This window comes from Seriola aureovittata, chromosome 10 (genome assembly GCF_021018895.1).
Source record: "Seriola aureovittata isolate HTS-2021-v1 ecotype China chromosome 10, ASM2101889v1, whole genome shotgun sequence".
NCBI classification, from domain to species: domain Eukaryota; kingdom Metazoa; phylum Chordata; class Actinopteri; order Carangiformes; family Carangidae; genus Seriola; species Seriola aureovittata.
This window is the reverse complement of record NC_079373.1, coordinates 24853848-24875729: the sequence shown is the minus strand read 5'-3', so window position 1 is coordinate 24875729 and position 21882 is coordinate 24853848. Positions and strand designations below refer to the sequence as shown.

Genomic DNA, 21882 nt, shown 5'->3' with positions numbered 1-21882 from the left:
CCAGTCAAGTTCTGTTTCTTAAAAAGTTCTGATGAGCGTGTACGAGCTTTATGGTGAAGCGCTTCCTGATTTTGCACGTGTTGAGTGATGGTGTAAGGTGAGAGGTGATGATCCATGAGAATACATTAGTGTCTCTGTCATGGGGGATGAGATAAAGTCCTCACTGGACATCCTTTATTTTGGTTTGTTCAACTTCAAAACCACTACATGAGCTCAGGAGACAAAAATAGCAAAAGTCAACAGTTACCACAGAAACCCGATCGCTCTGCCGTTTTGCCGTTCTTACAGGGGGTTACCACAGCAACAGAGACAGCTGGTTGCTGTCAAGAGAGCTGTTTGGCTTTCATCAAATGGCCATTTTCGGTAAGCACCTTATTCTACTCTCGGGCACCGAAGGCACAGCAAACAAATGCAAGCACACGACCTGGAGCCTCCTCAGCAGGACGGTTCACAGCCCATCGCTGGCTTATCACTGCAGTTAAAGACGATGGGATCTTGTCAGGCAATAGGCAACATAAAAACAGCTTTAAAAAAAAACCAAACCAAAACAACATCATCATAATGGCCACTGATGAAAGAGCACTTATACAATGCTGGAGTGATATGACTAAGGTATGGCCCACAGCAATCCTCCCACAATCAAAACATGCCTCCATTTGCCAATTGCATTTCGCTGAGCTCATCCTTATCAGAAGGCATACTGCTGGCAATCTAACATTAATCTTACTCAGAAATAGCCTGGTCTACAGTTAGTGCAGCATTCAGGTTTCAGGCAGTACGTGTGGAGCAGATTAGAGTACCAGGACACCCTAGAAAGAATTATCCTTATTGATTTTGAAACCGCACAGCATCATGTGTGAAACTGTGGATATTACTGATTATTTAGGCTCCGTGCTGTAAAAATGATCTCATCACATGATCTCAAAATAATAGTTTAACACACATTAAGACGTAACTGATAAAATCCTGCTCACGTCAGGAACTGTAATCACACAGGCAGTCACGCAAACCACTGTACAGTGCGTTCGGAAAGTATTCAGACCCCTTCGCTTTATTTACATTTTGTGATGTTGCAGCTTTATGCTGAAAATCTTTTAAATTCAGTTTTCCCCTCATCAGTCTACACTCAATACCCCATAATAACAAAGAGAAAACTGAATTTTAGAAATGTGTTAAATTTATACAAAAGGAAATATCACTTTGCTTTGACACTTGAAATTTAGCTCGGGTGCCTCCCGTTTCTCTCGATCATCTCTGAGATGTTTCTACACCTGGTGGTGAATTCAGCTGACTGGACATGATTTGGAAAGGCACACACCTGTCTGATACAAGGTCTCACAGCCGACAACGCATATCAGAGCTAAAACCAAGACAGGAGGAGGAAGGAGCTGCCTGCAGAGCTCAGGCACAGGGTTGTATCCAGGCACAGATCTGGGGAAGGCTCTGGTGTCGGTGCAGCATCAGGCAGTGGGGGCAGGGACACTGGTCAGGGTTGAAGGAAAGCTGAATGGAGCCGAGCACAGAAATACCCTGAATGAAAACCTGGTCCAGAGCTCAGGACCTCAGACGAAGACGAAGGTTCATCTTCCAACGGGACAATGAACCTCAGAACGCACCCAGGACAACACAGGAGAGGCTGAGAGACAACTCTGTTAAAGTCCTGACTTCAACCCAACTGAACACCTCCACAGAGACCTGACAATGTCCGTCCACCACCAGCCGTTCGACGTGACCGAGCTCCAGTGGTGACTGTAATCACTTCCAAAGGCGCTTCAACTTGGTGCTGAGTAAAGCGTCTGAATACTTATGTCAATGTCATATTCCAGTTTTTCGTTTTTTTTTGTTTTTTTTATAAATTTGCACAATATTTCTAAAAATCCAGTTTTGACTTTATGGAGAATTGAGTGTCGACTGAATTTAACATCTTCTAGCAAAAGGAAATGTGAGTAAAGTGAAGGGGGTCAGAATCCTTTCCGATTGCACTGTGGGCCGGTATTAATAATATGTCAATGCAACATGGTTATGGATTAATGCAGACTCAAGAAATGAAAACATTTATAATTCATTATTTGTACTAGGGTGGAGGAGAGATCGATACAAACATTACCTTTCACCTCTAGAGCTAAAGGTGGGTCAGATACAAAGCTGACAAACTGTTAACCAGGTCTACTAATGTTACAGCAGCTCAGACTCATATACATGACACAACACAGCAGAGACAGTCAAGACGAGCTGGAAAACAGCTCAGGAGGACTGGGATTCAAACCCACGAGGTCTACCAACTATTACATTAACCAGTGACCTGGAGAAGAAAACTTTACGGAGGGTTTGTTTGTTGTTGTTTTTCGACATGTGTGTAGCGCTGAGGGGAGCTAGGTTTCTCCCTCACAGCACCGTGGGGTCACAACAGCCGCAGAAGAACCCCTGAGAACTTATTACACTGACAGCGGCACGTCACTGACGGTCCCTTCACATCAATTGTAACAAGATACATCTGTTCCTCTAAGACTATTTGACATCAGGAAATCAATAGCCCCGAGGCTGCACTACTGATTGGATATTGAGAAGGCTCAGGTTTGTTTAATTTAACTACAAGTTACTGGTTTGAATCTGTCCTGAAGTTTATATAATAAGTTATTCTCTCTCTCTCTTTCTCTCTCTCTGTCACTGTTTGTTGTTTACTAACGATAAAGTTTAAATGACTTTAAAAAGGAAAAAAAAAAAAATCAATACCCCCTCAGGCAGGAATCAAAATCTCATACTACAGAGGAAACTGCAAGTACTGACCTCAATTCTTCCCCATAACATCCAACAGCACAGAGAGAGAGAGAGAGAGAGAGAGAGAGAGAGAGGGAGAGACAGAGAGAGAGAGAGAGAGAGAGAGAGAGAGACATTTAACCCAAACCTGTGTTGGACTGATTGGCTGAAGAGAGAGGTGGGGGATTGAGAGGTTGACAGCTGACAGCCTGTGAGTGTGTGTGTGTGTGTGTGTGTGTGTGTGTGTGTGTGTGTGTGTGGAGGAAATAGCCCATGAAGAAGCAACTCAAGTAAAACAATAACACCTCAAAAAAAAGGTAAAGTCTGTGCTGCCCCGTCATTCACAGAAAGGTTTTACAGATGAAGAGCGCCACGTATTTTTCTTTACACAAAAAGCGAGGGCTACGGCGCCCATACACATTCCAACGTGTTGCCGTAGCAATCAAAGATCGCTAAGCAAAATTTAACCCTGACAACGGCTGCTTCACTCCTTCAGGAAACCGTCGCTACAACAACATGTCTCTTAAAACGGCCCGAGAGCTCTCGAGGACAATTCACTATCGAATGAGGCTTGTATGAATCTGATATTATCAGTGCACAGCACAGTTCGCTGGTGGGCAGGTTAAAAAACTGTTTGTGCATTCGGCTGCTCTACGTCCCTAAAAACAGGGTGGGGGGCGGGTTTGCTGATTGAGGATAATGAGTAAATATTTTAGCTAAAGTGCGGATTAAACCGTCTTGTCAAATACATTTTTTTTTCTTTTACAACTTGTTATAAATGAGAGTAAACAAATGAAATCTGCATTTGTTTGGCGCTCTGCTGTACTGGAGAGGAGAAACATGTTGGGAGTGATTTTCCCTGGCTTTTCGCTCCCTCTCCGCCATCTGCCATCACGAGTCCGTCCTCCCCGTTTGGTGCCAGAGAGCAATTCAACGCGTTTCCCACCGAAACCTGAACACTGACCCGTGATGTCAAACGCAGCACAGAGGTTGGTGGAGGATGCCTTTCTTTTCTTTTTTCCCCCAGTTAAATTGGCAATACACTGCTCGCAGTAATTATACTAATGTCTCAAAATAAATGTGGCTACAGTTTATTTTAAGACACCATGATATGAGCAAATATATGGAAGATATTAACGGTCGAGATGATTCGATTCTCTCTGGATTATCGAGCGGAGCAGACTGAAGCTGAGCAGAAGGGCAGGGGCTGGGAACTCCAGCCGTGAATGTGAGCACTCATGAGGTTTCTGTACATCCTGATTTGGATCTACCTGAGACCAGATTTGGCCTCATTAAATACATGAATCTGACACCCCTGGAGACACAGGGTCAGCGTCTTCCTCAGGCTGCGTTCACGCTTCTCATACGTTCTCATTTCCAAACGAAAGCACGCCTTGTAGCTCCGCACTAACACACCTGAAAAACCTGTTCCTGGAGATAATGTCACTGTCTCAGGCTGAAACTTTTTCTAAATGTGTCTAAGTTCATTTCCTGTTGCAGTGTTTTGCTGCTTGGAAATAAACATGGATCCAAGCTGTTTCTCCTAGCAAAGCAATTCCAATGAAATAGCCTATAAAAGAGGCTCCACTTACCTCAGCAGTGTTTCAACAGAGGCTGCAGAGTTTATTACCTAAACCTACAGGGTTGAAAGGCCATGATGCTTTTTGCCCGAATTCTCTCTGTGTCTGTTGCAGAGCCGGATCTCAGAGAGCGGGAAGTTGAATGGAAGAAGAAAACTGCTCCTACATTAAAACACGACGGGGGGGAGATCTAGTTTCAACTGTGGGATCCACTACGTTTCACATGATAGCGCACTAAACCGGTGACGTGTGCGGGTATAACGCTGTGGTCACGCTGTGAGCGGCGCAATCAGCATCATCTGATCATCTGCCAATCAAACTTCTCTGCTTCTTCAGCATGAGTTACTCATCTTCTCTGTAGACTATGCACCGAGGCCCTTTGGTGCAGCACCACTACCGTTCAGCTTACACAGTTACGCTTCTCTGGCATGCCGGCATCAAACTGCACACATGACAAAAATGGAGAAAGCTGCAGCCGTGTGCCAACACGGGACAGCAGTTTAACTGGCTACAGACTGCCAAACAGAGTGGCTCCCTCTCTGCTACAGCTCGGGTGTCCATTAACAACAACACAGCCGTCAAATGCAAAACATCACATCCCGGGGAAAAATACTGTATGAACACAAAAGTGCAAATTATTATCTAGTTTTTAATAAATAGAACAGTATCCCATCAATGAATGAGTTATCTTCCATTCAATCTTCTTCTACAGGGCTGAACAATTATACCATTGAGATTGCACCATGGCAAAGTGCAATATCCAAATCACAGGAGCTGAAATTTGTTTTTGAGAAAAAGGTAAAATGTGTCACAACACACTATAAATGAAGCATTGTGCTGCTACAGAGATGCCCCCCCCCCCCCCCCCCCCCCGACCTATAAATCAAGTTCTCCAGATGTAAGGGAACATGTTTGTTTGATAATCAACCATAATCAGATCATCATCTTTATATTTTATTTCAGCGAGAATAAAATTAAAAAATATCCAATGACTCATATTGCAATATGATTTTTTTTTCGACTGCTCGGCCTTATGTTCAATATCCTACATATATATTTCAAAATAGAAGCATGAGCTCAGTCTACACACTTGCCATGTGTAATCATACATACTTTGATTGCAAAAGAAAGACAACTAGTATTATCACATGATCCCTACGATTATGAAATCTCATCAAAAATAAGGATCTTTCCAAAAATACCTTCATTAAAATTGTATCCAGTGGTTGATAAATGTGTCCAACCCTCTGTCAGAGCTAGAAGCCGCCCCAGCAGCCTGAGAACACCAAGGACAAGCTGCTGTCACGCTGAGTTAGTTAAAGCATTAAGTTTGACCCTCAAACGACCTCGGATTTTGGCAAGAATTCAGAATCTCAAAACCACAAGGACACGCGACCTCCGTCCGGCTCCGGTGACATGTAAGATGCGATCTGTAACCGGGGGGGGGGGGGGGGGGCGGCGGCTGCACGCCTCATAAACAAAGATCACACTCGGCTGCTCGGCGGAGAAGCTGCTGCATGACAGCTCTCCATCACTGTAAGAGGCGGGGACGCTAACACACCACGGTCTGTGCGTGCTAGCTCCGATCTGACGTCCGAAAAGACACTTCCAGTTACTTCTGGCCACGACAGAATCAATCAGCTCAGACCGCCGCGAAGCATTGATCAGGTATCGGTAGTTATGCATCATGATATTGATCAAAGTGAAAGGTTTTCTAGTGAGGGTGTGGTAGAGGGAAGAAGGGGGGGGGGGCACCTTACAGATCAACAGTATCAACTCTTCTGAGGGATGTTAGGAGCTGCACAGTGGCCCAGACACACACACGTGCACAGCGTTAGCTCCGGTAGCAACACTACACCGAAGATCCCTACAGCGGTCTGACCGAGCCGGAGGAAGAAGACAGTGGAGGCTGATGCTTCTGGAAGCGATGCAACTCCGGAGAAAGCATCCATCTTCTGACATGCTCACTCACACACACACGCGCGCGCGCACACAAGCATGCACAAAGACACACTTAAACAGCATTCAACCGGCACGCCATTACACCGAAGAGGACTGAAAATACATACAGTCAGGAGGTGATCGAACACACACACACAGACACAGACACACACACACACACGGACACTCAGTAAGGCTGAGAGTGAGAGAATGCAAGGCGGGCGTTAAGCTCAGCGTGATCAGCTAGCTTGTGGTGCCGACCCTCCGTGCTAAAATGGTAGATCCCAGATTTCTCCCCATGCAATCTGCCACCAGCAACCATGGAGGCAAAACAGGAAGAAGAGAGGAGAGGAGAAGAGAGGAGGGATGCAGGAACAGAGGAAACATAGCCATTTCCTTTTCCTTCCTCTCCTACAGATAAAGCACACACACACACACACAACCATGAAAAATACATCAACACAGACAAACACAGAGGAGGCGGGAGGATGGTGGTGGTACTTACATGAGGACTCTGTGCCGAACATGGCTGGGCCCGGGAGCTGTGATGGACAGAGAGGAGGAGGAGGAGGAGGAGGAGGAGGAGGAGGCGGAGGAGAAGGAGGAAAGAGAGGAGAGGGAAAGGGGAGGGTAAGAGAGAGAAGGGGAGAGAGAGAGAGAGAGAAGGGGAGGGGGGGGGGTTGATGAGCAGGCAGCTACACAGCGGGGGTCATCAAAGCAACACAATGCAGCCAGCCGGCCGTCGCTGCCTCCCAGACGGCCAGATGCCCCAGCTCCGCTATCCGTCGCTGCTTTAAAAGCCCTCCTCCACACACACGCACGCGCTCAGTTAGTCCAGCCGCACAAAAAACAAAAAAACAACAAAACAACAAAAAAACAAAAACAACAAGAGGCCTTGTGGTGGATTGGAACAATAAATAAATATAAAACAAAAAAATACGAGCAGAAATCCTTCCTAGCCGAGGAAAAACTGTGGTCAGATCCAGACACGGAGACGTGGTTGTGGCTAGTTATCGCATCTCTCCCTCTTTCTGCAGTCTATATCCTCCTCCTCATCCTCTCCTCTCCGTCACTCTCTCGCTTCTCATTCCACTGTAGGATTTACTAATGAAAAGAGAGAGAGAGAGAAGGGGGGGAGGGAGAGAGCAAGAGAGAGGCTTTCCCAGAGAGAGAGCGAGAGAGAGAGAGAGAGAGAGAGAGAGAAAGAGAATGGGGGAGTGAAAAACTGAAAATCTGGTGAGGAGCTGCTGCTGCAGCCGCTGTAAGACAATAGCTATGCAAACAGAAAGTGACGTCAGGACGGGGGGGAGCTGTAAAAAGACTGACTGACTACCGCTGCTGCTAGATGGAGAGAGAGAGAGAGAGAGAGAGAGAGAGACGGAGGGAGGGAGGTAAGGAGGGGGAGGGAGAAAGAAACAAGGAGAAACAGGGAGGGGGAGATGGAAAAAGAGGGAGTGCAAGAGAGTAGAGAGGGGCAGAAGCAAAAAAGGGGATGAAGAAAGGAGGAAGGAGGGCAAGAGGATGTGAGAGCGGAGAAGAGGAGGTACGTAAGGGAAGGAAGGAACGAAGAAGAGAGAGAGGGAGGGCAAGATGGAGGAGAGGGGGGGCAGATAAAGAGATACGGAGGGGGAGGAGGGGGAGGAGGAGGAAGGCAGCTGGAGCTGAGGGGGCACAGGAGAAAAAGAGTGGGAAGCAGGCCAATCAAAATGGTTTGTCCACCATTTGTTTTTCTGCACACACACACACACACACACACACACACACACACACACACACACACACACACACACACACACACACACACACACTGGAAGAAGCAGAAGCAGCAGAGGGGGGCAGGGGGCTTCAGTCTGTCAGTTCGACAAATTGAAACGAGTATGAGGCAAAGCATCGGAGGCTGATGTGTGTTTACCTGCTGTTAACACACACACACACACACAGACACACACACACACACACACACACACACACACACACACACACACACACACACACACCTGGCCATCAGGGAGACAGAAAACACATCTCCCGCTGTAATCACATTATCATCAACAAAACCTGCGTTTAAGGTAAAAGAAAAGAGAAAATAATTGTCACATTAAATCTCGTTGCAGTAAATGTTTCATTTTCATTCAACATTTAACAACAGACACATTTTTAGATTAGACAAAAAAATCTAAAGGGTGTGAGCTGTCACTGCTTTTAAATGACTAAAGTCTCAAGTCTTTTTACCTCATGCACAAACCACATCACATGTACGCATGTGCGTTGTAAACATATTTCCAAACATGCAATGCACACAGAATTCATTTAACTGGACGCACAGCCAAAGGCAGATTAATGGCAAAATAAGGAAATAGCAGCAAGAAAGTGCCCAAGAAATTAAATTCCAGCGGATGTACGATGTAAAATTACAATTAAACATGAAGGTTTAATTGTAATTGGACGTGGAAATTATGTAAACGGAACATAAACAAATGTCAACGGTAATGGTGCTGCACATTTTAATGAGGTACCTATTTTGCTAGGTGTTAGCACCACCAAATATGATCTCATACACATACTAACCTATTTAATTTTTTTTTTTTTTTTGCATTATTTTGCAAAACACAAACAGTATTCAGGACATCTGAACCTCTTCAGAGCTCTAAATCTAAATGATTCAAGTTTTCCTGCCACTTTCTGGATGCATGGACACACTGATGTGAACCTGCTGCCAGTGATAAGTCTCATTATTGATGCGTACTGTAAAACTTTAATGGAGACTGGAGCACGGAGCCTTTAAATGTAGTAAAAACAAATATAAAGTGCACACATAACCCGGTGTGCTGCGCAGCAGTGGTGCAGCAGTGGGGCCTGCGGTGAGCGTGTGAATGAATGGGTACAGTAGTGGCCGGGTCCATACAACAGCCTGCTAACCTAAATAGATGGGAGGTCAGCCGGACGTCCTCGTGGGCCCCGCTGCGAATCTGGGGGGTGAAGCTAGCTAGCATGTGGATTAGCTCGGCTGCTGAATAGAGGAGCGTGTACCGATCGAGGCCTCTGTTCTTTTGTGTCTCAAACCCAGTCGCCCTCCTCCTCCTCCTCCTCCTCCTCCTCCTCCTCTCCCCACGTCTTTGTGCCCCAAGCACAGGCAAGAGACCCCTGCTCTAACTCCTGCTACACTGCAAGAAATATCTGTTTTTTTTTGTTTTTTTTTTTTAACAGGCACAATCTGGTTATTGCATTGGGATAATTTCACAAATTTCCAATCAAAGTCATCTTTGTCCAGATGTTGAAGTCCAGCTGTGTTTACTGGAGCATCGACACGTGTTTTAGACACTTTATACCATGTATCATGTCACCTGGTGGACGTGGAGCACAGACTAATCCTTCACTGTAGGTAAAAATGTGACTTCCTGTATCTGAATTTCAACTACGGACACATTTTAACAGTTTACACTGAGTTAATTGACTTTTAGAAACTCCCATACACTCCTGTTTCATGATAGCAATAAAGTGACGTTGCTTGTTTTATGTTTAGATTTTTACACTTGTTGTCAATGACAGTGAATCGGAGTTATCTCACTCCGTGCTGGCAGGTTTTAAGACTGCAGCAGACTTGTAAAGATGAATGATGTTTGCAGTGCGCCGACTCTCCCTCCCAACCTCACTAAAGACTTCTCCTGGGGTTGTGTTAATTACACGAGGGGACTCTCTCACAATCGCTCCGGTGAGAGGTGAGGAGGAAGTGAGCAGGGATCTGTGTGAGATATATATATATATATAAAAAATATCCCATCTGTTATATCACATTCAGTGTGATCCGCTCTCATGCCACCTTTTCACAAGTTCTGCCCCTGATCTGATCGGCACTGATATGATCTGAACGGGGATCACCAGCTCAGACGGGGCGCTGTAAGTGTAGCTGGGATAATCACTGAGGAAGGCAGGAGTTATTTTGTTTGCAAAAATCCATTTTAACTCCCACCTGTTCTTATTAGAAGCAACTGGATACTGAAAAACGCACCAAGGTTTTTCACTGTCTCTTTGTACTACTGCTACAGTACCTACGAGTGCAGCTTCGGCCCAACGTCACATGCTTCACCGAGGAAAAACATGCATGTGCTCAAACGACTTAATTCAATTCATAAACCTGAAGCCAGAACAAGAGCCCATTCAGCAGCTGCAAAATTCAGCAGAGGTTTTCACCTGATTTAAGCTAATTTAGTGACTGAATGAACTAAATGGACATTTGGCAGCAGAGCGCTCAGGGGTTTGGACCACTGTACATTTTTAGAATTTCTTTTTTTGACAGAGGAATTTAAACAAAATGCAATTCTCTGCACGTTTATTGTATTTGTTGTGATTGTGATATCTGTCATGTACCGGTACTCTCCAGTTAAAGAGGTGTGGTTACACACCCTGCTCTCTCCGCCACACTGATGATTAGGATGCAAACGCATCGCCATAACAGCGGTGAAGCCCTGGTGAATGGAGGTGCTAATTGAGTCAGACACTGAGTAATGAAACAACGCTGTCGCTCAGTGAATGCTTTACTTAAAACAGTGCTCCACCGCCGCCTCCTTTCAGCGGCACTGCATTCATGAGCCGTTTATTTCCCGAACAATGCACACCTCACCCCGCCCCCGCTTCCATCGCAAAGTACCACCCAAAAAAAAAAAAAAAAGAAAAAGCATCTCTTCCTGGTTGCTAGGTAACTGAAAATAAGCGTGAGAGGAGTGTGGCCATCCTTCAGGAGTGCGAGGAAAAATGAGGAGAGGGATAAAAGGGAGGAGGGAAGAGGAGGACGGTCTATTAGAGAAGGCCATGACAAAATACTCCAGAAGACTTGATGTTGGCACGAGTGTTTTTGACGATGAGGCGAGAGGAGGCGCAAGTCGTGAAAGCCGAGCGTCACAAAGAACCAAAATGTTCAATATTTAAATTTTTCTATCTGGCTCGAGTGCCTCAAGCTACATCCCATCCTTGACTTATGTCACAGCGACTGATCACTGTTCAGCAGCACAGATACTCCACAGATAAATTATGTCCATGTACAAACATGGTCTAAAAGGAGAACTGGAGCAGAACAGCACCTTTGTCTTTAGGCCACAGTGTCCAGCTCCTCCTAAAATCCACCAGCTCCAGACATTTTAGGACCAGTGTCACAAAAAACATCCCACTGACGTTTCCACTGGAGCGGGCAAACCACCCAGCCAGAGGCATGTGTGCTGGTGGTCAGATTTAGCAAATAACCGCTGGTCATTTCCTGACCTGATGAGAATGAATTTACCAGCACTCAAAACGAGCTGGTGTGAAAAAAAACAAAAAACAGATTGTGCCCACCACATCCACTGTGCAGACAACAGCAGGGATTGCCAGTCTTTTGATAACCACACAATCGTCGTCCCCCCCCCCCCCCCACTTTCAGAGGAACCAGTCTCTGCCACAAAAGGAAGGTCAGCGAAGGCTTTGATTACCTCCGCCGGGTCACAATTCAAACGCAGCGGCACCATTCAACTAAGTGGGTCAGGGAACGCTGTGGCTGTCGCTGCTGACACCAGCTGGTCAAAACTGGGTACTATGCTTCCTCTGCCTCCCAGAGCTGCTTCTATCAGACCGCTGAGGCGTGGACGAGCAATGAAATCAACTGAATTACAGTCTACTGGCCTGAGAGCGAGACAGTTGAGTAGGGATGTTAAAAACAATAAATCAAAACCCCAAATTGGATCAAAACTATTACGGCTGAAACTGCGGACTAAATTTTCCTTCGCTTTTAACATCAACTGATCTGAATTAGTGTACGTCGGGGCCTGACCACAATGCTCCCGAGCACCATTAATAAATAACTTCAAAGACTGAAACCCAATGAAGTGAATGCACAGAGGAAAAAGGCTTGCTAACAGGCAGGGGGGAGTGGACTGTCACTTCTTCTACAGCAGCTCCTCCGAGGAGCTGGACTAATCTGACTCGGTCCAGAGAAGCTAAGCTAAACTCTATCCAGGAAACGATTGCTAAAGCACATCTTCTCTTTTTCCAGCTTCAATCTCACACACTTAAGGTGATAAATGTACAAACAAAAAATCACTTAATTGAATGTGTTGATAGGAAACCTTCTGGTATAGGACGACCGATCACCGGTCAGAACGAATGTGGCTTGAGGTGTAAAAGTGCTTTGAGTGATCAATAACACCAGAAAAGTGCAGCCTATCATTTGGTATTTTGGACCATATTCAGAATCTGTTTGAATATTCAAGATTTAATTTTGTAATGACTGTCGTTACACTCATCCAAACCTGGGAAAGCCCGGTTCAACCACATTTTCCCTTTTGCCACTAACCAGTTCCACTTGCACAACCAGGGTTTCGTGTGCACGCCTCACTCTCAGTGCATCACCTGACAACTCACACACATCAAAAAGAATATGAAGACTTCCTGATACAACCTTCAATTGAAGTATTAGAAAATAAATAAATCTGTTGACATCTTTAAAATGTCAATTATATTTCATGCATTTATGAGTTTAGTTTGTGGAAGCAACAACTGTTTGACTGACTGATTTGTCCATGTTGTCTGTTCTACGTTTGATTCCTTTACCACTCCTTTTCCCACTGTATATTTCTCTCCATGAACAACTAACAGCTCATGATGCACTGGCCCAATATACTGAACCACTACACTGCACTGCAGGATTGCTCATGTTAAACTGCATAGAGCCTGAGGGAATGTAAAGCACCCTGGATTAGATGTGTGGCAGAATTTCCCTAGACAAAACACAAAACTGCAATCACTAAACATACTTTCTGACAAAAATGTAAAAGAACATACCCGGTGAGTGCCTCAGACAGACAGTCTGCTATCACACAGATTCTTGTTAGATTAGTCAAGATAGTTTGCATTGATTCAAATATGTGCAGGCAGTCAAATGTGAAGTATCTCAAGTCCATTTAAATAGGAGCCAGTGGCCATGTCATTAATCAAACTGTCCCTCTATGCAAAGCAGGAAGCCAGGATGAGGAACAGAGGGTGGGGTGGTGGTGGTGGTGGTGGTGGAGGGGAATTAGCCACCTGCTTCATGTTAGCAACCCCTGGCTGTGGCCGTTAGCCTTGTGTGATTAACTAATCTCTTTGGCATGTAACCAACCATTACACAGACTTTATTTCCTGTTTAGCTGCTAAGGCCAGCAGCACCTGAGGTCAGTGTGCTGCTGTGGTGGAATCACAAAAGGTTCTGCTTTCATCATTTAGCCAGCCTTGCTGTAAAAAAATAAAATAACAAAAAATGTTTGCCTCATTAGCTGCAGAACAGAACAGCCCAGCTTCGGCTCTTCTGCCAAAACTTCCAGAGTAACTTGTGAATGGTGAACCGAAAAAATGTTTCTGTGAATGTGGGGTGGAAGATGTAGACTGGGAGTCTATCTTCTGGAAGTCTTATCTGCTCTAAAAAATTTATAGCAGCTGGTGAACACTGAAGTTGTGTCCTGTTAACAAAGAGCCGAGTTCCTTGCACTGCTGCTAAGACCAAATCTGCTGCACACAAACATTGCGAAAAATTTGTTGTTGCCTGCATCGTGGACACGTTTGATGAGTTGGTGTATTTCTCAAGGAATTCCCCTTTAAACAAAACAGAATATAACAGGCTGGTCTGTTCCCGTGTAGTTAAAGATGACACCGTTGGTACAAAATCTCCCTCTTCCTGCAAAGTCTATTTCTCAACTTTGACTAAGCAAAATCACTTTAAGCTATGAGTCTCTGAGCTTCTCCTTATCTGCTTCTCATTGTTCGCGAACGCTATAAATCTAGTGAGCGGAATCCATGTTGGATGTAGTGGCTGTTACCTGGATTCACCTCATCCCTGTCCCTCAGCAGCAGAGTGTCTCTGACATTTTGTAGAGTCAGGGGTGCCTACGCAGCAGCCCTGACCTTTCCCTCACTTGGCCAGAGCCCTGACTGGCACGGTGGGTCAGATATTAGAGAGCTAGCTGTGTTCGGGCTTTGGAGTGTTTGCCCTGAATTACCACTTTGGGAACTTGAAGGTGCAAAAAGTCTGAAAGGGCAATCGAGGCTTTCTACTGTGGATGATCTCAGTGGGTACAGCACTCAGTGAATGCAGGGAGAAAAATGAATGAAAAACAAGAGTTTGACTGTGGATTTTTCTCCAGGCTGGGGCAGGGGCAGGGGCAGGGGCAGGGGCAGGGGCTGGGGCAGGGGCAGGGGCAGGGGCAGGGGCAGGGGCAGGGGAAGGGGCAGGGGCAGGGGCAGGGGCTGGGGCAGGGGCAGTCTGCCCCCGTCAAAGGTAGGGCAAACATTTCTGGCTGAGATCATGTTACCAAAGCGGTGTACAGGTTCTAAATAAAGGTTCCTGACCAGTCTGATCTGGCTTTGAGTCTGTGCGTGTCACATCGTTCAGCTCGCTCACTGGGTTTTTAAAATCCCCAACTTTTGTTCTGCACCTTGATTCTGGACTGGACTGTAACACTTAGGTCACTGTGATGTATGGACAATGTTTACTGCCTCATTGAACTGTGACATGTCCAATAAATCTGCCCATACTTTCCCAGTCTTATTTGTGTGTTTTCCAAAGACCACCCCTCGCTTGCAGAGCTGTTCAATGACCTTTTATATGGAGGCTTCACCGCCTCATCCCTGGCTGACAATGTTGGAATCTTTTTCCAGCGAAAAAATCTGTATGAAAAAAATAAAATAAAATCCAATCTTCAAAAGGAGATTTCATTTCTATTTCTGATGCATAAATTAATTCTCTGGGGAATACGAAGCCTGGGAAAAATGCCCTGCAGAAAGTGTCTGAACCCAGATACAAGTGATCAAGTTATCAGCATCCCAACATTCTCCACAAGAAAAAACATTAAGACACTTCGTAGGCCATTTCTTCAATTGCAGCGCTGCTCGAATAGTCACTGAGGGCTACTAGCAGCTGATATGTTACTGCAAAATGTTCTGTATATCCCCGTTTATGCTCTGACCTTTTGAGCCTGGCGGCAACACATCAAAATTACGACGCCCATTCCAGAGTCCAGGACCAATCATTTACAGCAACTGAGCCACAAACATCTTATTGCTGAGTCAAGGCAATCTACACAATTATGAGTGGGGTCTAGCTTCTTTCCACTCAGCTCAGTTCAACATCCAATTTGCAAATTCAACCTGATCTTCAAGTGACTGAAAGGAAATGTCGCTGTGAGAATTTGTGAGATGGATGAACGCAACACAAACTCTGCATTGTAAGCATTACAGGATGTAGATGTATAGCTCAAGCCAATATCTAGATTATTATGTAGATTGGCAAATCAGGGAGGTGATGATAATGGGTGACGCTGCAGTTTCTAACTGCACAGCGACGCGCGTGCTGACGTAGGCCTCAACGCAACTCCATCAAAACAGATCTGACTCTCTTCTCCAGAACTTTATTCACCAAATGTTTTTGGCTATCTCACCCTCATCAGTGTGGTTTCTGAAAATTTTTCTAGTTTCCTTTCACACAGTTAGTCATGGGACTCAGAGCTCACCAAAGATACGAGGTGTGTTATTGTATCTATGAGCCATATAAATGAGCCTTTACTTGTGTGATGTGTTTTATTTTTGTTTGATGATCAAAAACATATCACTAACATACCTTATATAATGTATACTAAAACTAGATGACAGTATACATTTAACACCTTCTTTTGTGATGAAGAACACTTTATAAAAAGGTGCAGTAACAATCTTTAAAGGTCCCGTATTTTACACTTTCCCAGTGTTTTATTTGAAGTGTTGATCCATGAGAAGATGTATTTGTGGTTTTAAGAACCAAAAACCATCTCAACGTAGTTTTACATCTCCTCTCAGGTTGTGATGGTGGATCCCGGTGGTCGGAGCTTGGGGCATGGGTGAGGGCAGTGATTGCTTTGTTTTGACATCACAAAGTTACAGGAAGTCCTGACGCCTGCTTTTAAGGCTCAGTTTTCTGAATACAAGCTGTGTGCGTTTTTCTCTGTGTATTTTCTCTTAATATAGAACCTAGGTCCTGATCTATAATCAAACAACACATGGACATCTCCCTTTATATAATATGGGACCTTCGAGAAAAGCTCTCGATATCAATGATTTAAATGTAAGTCTAAATGTAATGTGAGGATTCTGCTGACTAATATGCATTTCCAGGCTGTGACTAACTGAGGAAACCTCAAGTTGAGAAGAATCACTCTGAGCCATCCGAGACGTCAACAGTGAACGACAGATATAAGTATTAGTTCATCAGAATCAAGGAACCTGCACTTGACCCCTGACGCATACACAGGAAGCTACATGTACACATACCTCTACAGATACAGATTTAGCCACTGACAGCAGCTTTAGTGAACCACAGTGCAATGCAGCCACGTACTAAGCTGCATTTTGAGTTAGCGGCATGACTTTCACCCTCTTATTATTTCTATGGAAACGGGTCTTTCCACATACACTCACAGATCCACAGCTGCACAATGTTGTAAAACTGATGAGCTCATTATCTGGTCAGCGCAATATTTACACAGGAAATTTAACATTAGAGTGAACTCAAAAGTGCTGTAACTTTAGATCATATGATTTCTCAATTTGGATCATTTACCTGATTTTATTTGTTTCCTGTGTTCCAGTTGGCTAAACATAGACACAAGGTTATGAATATACCTTTTTCTGACTGCTGAAAACCCTCCAGAGATCTCAAGTAAAACATAAATGCAGAATTGTTTTGTTGTCTCTCAAAGGAGCCGGGGACTTTACTTCTTAAAACTGTTTTTTTTTATATACATATTCAGAAAACCACCAAGGAAGATATTAATCGAAAGAGGACACCAGAAAACAGCAGTCTTTTATCGACACAAAGACGCCACACAACATGATGGTTGTGAGTTAAGGACACAAGTCTTGCTTTATTCCCCAAGGGGGATCCATCTCTCTCTTCTGCTGTTATTAAAACTACTGCTTTTGCTTTTACCACCTCAGGGGGATGCAACAACACCAGCAAGCAAATCCTCTGGGGGACGTCCAACGTAATTCTGGGAAATGCAAGAAACCACAAGAGAGCGAGAAAGCGGCTGGTGTGACAATCTGCTGATTGTTTTAAGGTGGAATCCCAACGTTGAAGGATTTTTCATTGTAAAGGGGGAAAGAGGAACTAAGAAGACACATCAAGTCATATACTGATGTTAACTAGGAAGCGGAAGTGAAAGTGTGTTATCAGTGTCACTCTCACTTTAGGGTCTGTAACAGTAGGCGGGTAGTGAGCAGCTGCGGCTTTTCAGTTCAATCCAACTACACGCGATGAAGTTAACTGCAATAAGACTGTCAGTACTGAGGGATTACCTGCATTACTTTAGTCAAATCTGATAAGGAGGAGGAAACTATATATAACCAAGGTCATAAACTCCAGTTTTTTCCTCCATGATATTATGCCAACAGTACATATTTGTCCGTCCTAAACTACATAAACATTACACAGTTCAGAAGAGCAAATCTGACATACAAGCAGCGCTGAAAAGGTTCATTTGACTATGAAAACATGCTGCTGTTGTAGACAGTGTAAGGGATTTACATTGTGACGCACCAGCTAATGACTGGTTTACTACAACAATATATAGAGATTTTTTATTTACCATAAACTGAAGGAGAATTAATTTAAGTATGTGCTACTTTAAAAGTCTGATAAGACTGTAAAACACTAGATTTAATCAATACATTCACATATTATTGCCTGGGTAGTCCAAGCTGTACATGCATACAGTATGTGGTGCTGGGCAGGTGTTTTCGGACCCTGCCTGGTTGTGTGGACAGTATTAAGATTGCGTTACAGGATGCCACAAGCACAATAAAATGGTTTTGGATTTAAAACACGATAACAATGATAAACATTAGTGGTCACAATATCTATCAAGTTAAAGCTATTACAAGTTTAGCCATAATCCTGAAGATGTGATAAAAACAGCAGAAAGGTCATTATTGCTCAAGGATTGCTTCATATCTTCCATTTAGAAGAGCTGCATAGAATTTTGTCTATTCCCAGAAATAACTACTTATGATAACGATACATGCTGCTGGTGGGTAGGCAATATGATCACAGCTCGATTAACTGATGATAATATATCTGTCAGGGTTCAGCCATTTTTAATAACTCTAAAGAACTGGAAATAATCCAGATCATCTCCTATACGTTTCCAGACCTGTGCAGGGTGACTGAGGTTTGTCACACTGCCAATATAAGGGAGGCGTCAGCTGGGTACATACTGTACATTAACACCTTTCTGTGCAAGAAGTGACAAGGTGACAATCAGCAGCAGAGAAGCCTCACTTAAACCCGACACATAAACCTCCAAGCATCCCTGCTTTGGGTTATGACTGTCCACATACACACACACTAGGGATCGACCGATTATCGGCCGGGCCGATTATCGCCGCCGATATTCAGCATTTTGACGCATATCGGCATCGGCCTTTTTTAAAATTCGATAGCCGATAAGAGATCAATTTAAAACTGGGTTATTTTGGCTCTGATGCAGCCGCGCCTCTCTGTCTGCTGTCACTACTCTGTCGCCAGCATTGTCCCACCCACAGCACCATCTGATTGGTTACAAGCAGAGCCACGGTAACAGCCAATCAGCAGTGTAAGCTGTGCATGAACAGTCCTTACACACACGGTGGAGAAGGTCCGGAGAGCAAATACTTGTTTTGAAGGTAAGTTAAGGCAGCAGAGTTTCCCGAAATTGTAATAAAAATCCCAGTCCTCTACAACTGACAACTACTAGTAAGATTACTGTGAGCCCATTAACGTTATATAAACATAAGCGGCAGTTCTGCTCGCTCGCAGTCCCTCCAGACGTGCCTGTTAATCACTTGAAACAAGGTTGCTGATAATATCGATATGTCCGGTTTTATTGCAGGGAAGCCCGTCGAGGTGAAGGATGGTTAGCTTTTAGCGTAACGTTAACCCATCGGTCCGCGGCTCTAGATGCTCAGCAGACTGTAGCAATGGGGAGAATGTCTGTTATGGTAGAGAAAAGTGTGTGTTTGTGTGGAAGTCACATGAGAAACTCTACAACTCACGACTACTAACGTTACTGTGAGGCCCAAGACGTTGGCGGCAGCTGTCTGTTCCTACGATAAACACTGATTATTAAAGTGAAGATGCTTTAGGCTATTTAGTGTTTAATCCCTTGAAACAAGGTTACTGATAACATTGATACTGAAATAGTTATAAAAGTAAGAAGTGTGTGTGAGACAGAGAGACACAGAGAGAGAGAGGGATTGCAGGGAAGCACGTTGAGGGGATGGCTAGTGAATAGTGTGTGTGTGTGTTTGTGTTTGTGTGTGTGTGTGTGTGTGTGTGTGTGTGTGTGTGTGTGTTTGTGTTTGTGTAAGCCACATGAGAAGCTGCAGAAACTGACAGCAAGTACCATCTGTCTGAGAGAAAACTGTAGGGCAATAATGGCTGTTTAACTACCAAGTACTTTACCTTTTTCTGTGTTGATTGAGAGATCCCAAGCAGCAGAAAATGACATATTGTTAGATGAAGTGTGTCCTGAATCTGTCTTTGATAGTTTCTTGTAGAGAGGAGCAGGATATTGCTGTTCAAGACTTAAGACATAATGTAACTGCATCATAAAGCCTACATGAACTGCATTCTTCAAACTGCAAACTTCAGGGAACTATTTATTTATTTATTTAAATTTTCAGTTAACTTTATAAGAGATGCTGCTGACCCTGGAACTCCTTGCACTTTTTGTTTTTGTTTGAACTTAAAACAAAGATAAGTGAAAGATTAACATTTCAGTTATATTGAAATTTTGGAAAACTTTATTTACTGTAGAAAACTTTAGTGAGCTATTTATTTGTTTAAGTTTTCATTTAACTTTATAAGACATGCTGCTGAGCCTGGGAGCTCCCTGCATTTTTTGTTAGAATTTTAAAACAAAGATATCTATTGTCTAAGAAAAAAAAAACTTTAACATGTTGCAAATCTGAAAAGCTGTTAAATAAACATATGATTAAAGGCATTTGAACAAAGTTAAGTGGAATTTTTCCATTATTCAAAATTTTCACGCCAATATTTTCCCTTTTATTGCAAATAAATATCGGCTCCAAATATCGGTTATCGGCCTCCTTGACTACTAATAATCGGTATCGGTATCGGCCCTGAAAAAACCATATCGGTCGATCTCTAACACACACACACACATACACACACACAGATAGCATGCACACTATTATTAAGACTCCTCAACAAGCCTGTGTGTGCCTAAAGGCTCTCCCGCCGTCTCTAGATCCAGCCAGCTGGCTTGCTGAAAGAGCACATTCTTCCATCTACTGCTCAGCACACAGTCACAGGAGACTCATCACTGGCTGCTGTGAGAGCAAGGAGACATATAATGCCAACTAGACCGCTGAGCCGACGCTGACTGCCCAGCAGAGGCGAACACTTGAGGTCCACAGGGGCTTAACAAGCAGCGGTAAACTTGAGATCAAAGTTAGGGCTTTCATTTATTGATTTTTTTTTTTTATGACTTTGCTTACAGTGCATCACTAACAGAAGGGTTTTTCCCTCCCCTTCTGTTAGCAAAGGCAAAACTTGGCAAAGAGACGGGATGAAGTAATGGCACCGGGACACACGGTTGGCATTGTAAACTCTGCAGCAACATATAAGAGATATTGCATTGACTCACCATGGAGAGGATTAAAAACAATACAACGCTCTGATCCCTTGACTTGACTTAAGGTGCCGGATGAGGGAAAGTGATTACGTGCTGGTTGGGAATATCCCACTGATGCCCTAATGCGCATTTAACATTACCCACGCAGGTTTTCCGAGCATGATGATTTCCATTTAAACTTGGCTAAGTGTTAGCCACTCATCCTGCTAGCTAAGTGCTAACGTGAGCCGGCTAACGTTTGCAAAAACGTTAAAACTTTAAATAAACACACCGTGAATGGCAGCGTTAGGAGAGGGGGATTAGTTAAAGCGACATGTGTGAGAGAGCTTACCTCAATTGGTGTGTGTGAGAAACCCGGTTAAAGCCTCTCTCGTAGCTAGCATTTCTTCCAGCAGCAGTTCAACATGTGTCTAGTATCCAGCAGCGGCGGACTGTCTGTGTGTAGACGTGTCTGCGTTAGCTAACAGTTACCAGTTAGCCACCGGCTCGCTAACCTGGACAGTTAGCTCCGTCCGCCTCAGGATGTCGCTGTCACTGTCACCGTACCTGTTTACCTGTGTCTCAAGGTAGGTCCAACCTAAAAGACACCCAAAATGGATCTTATAAGACATTATTATATATTTTTTTTGTTTTATAAAACATGACAAAATACATAAATAAACAGTCGTTAGCAGCACCCCACAATGAGACTAGCATTAGCAAGTGGTGAACTGTTTGTTAAACTGTAGATAGATAGATAGATCGATAGATAGATAGATAGATCGATAGATAGATAGATAGATCGATAGATAGATAGATCGCAAAGGGAAATTGCAGTAGCCACTTAATATAAATTACAAAAGCAATGAGGTAGGTATATGACTAACTAGGATAATCAAAACGTCCGTACAATAACTAATTGCACTAAATAAAGTATGTCTCAATGTCGGTTAAAAACA

General features: G+C 43.9%; 1 protein-coding gene across 7 annotated transcripts in view; it reads right to left on the bottom strand.

Annotated features, from left to right (window-relative positions):
- LOC130175901 (suppressor of tumorigenicity 7 protein homolog) overlaps positions 1-21429 on the bottom strand; it is a 52377-nt gene extending 30948 nt beyond the window's left edge. Inside the window, exons 1-2 of one of the 7 annotated variants that reach the window (XM_056386551.1) lie at positions 21276-21412; positions 6784-6820 (exon numbers count right to left, since the gene is read on the bottom strand). In XM_056386551.1, the coding sequence (XP_056242526.1) occupies positions 6784-6805 (22 nt within the window). In that variant the 5' untranslated portion in view covers positions 6806-6820; positions 21276-21412. Of the gene's footprint in view, positions 1-6783; positions 7582-21275 lie in introns of those variants that run through there. The other 6 variants (XM_056386553.1, XM_056386552.1, XM_056386558.1 and 3 more) reach the window with 6 other exon arrangements.
- Between the last annotated feature and the right edge of the window lie 453 nt (positions 21430-21882).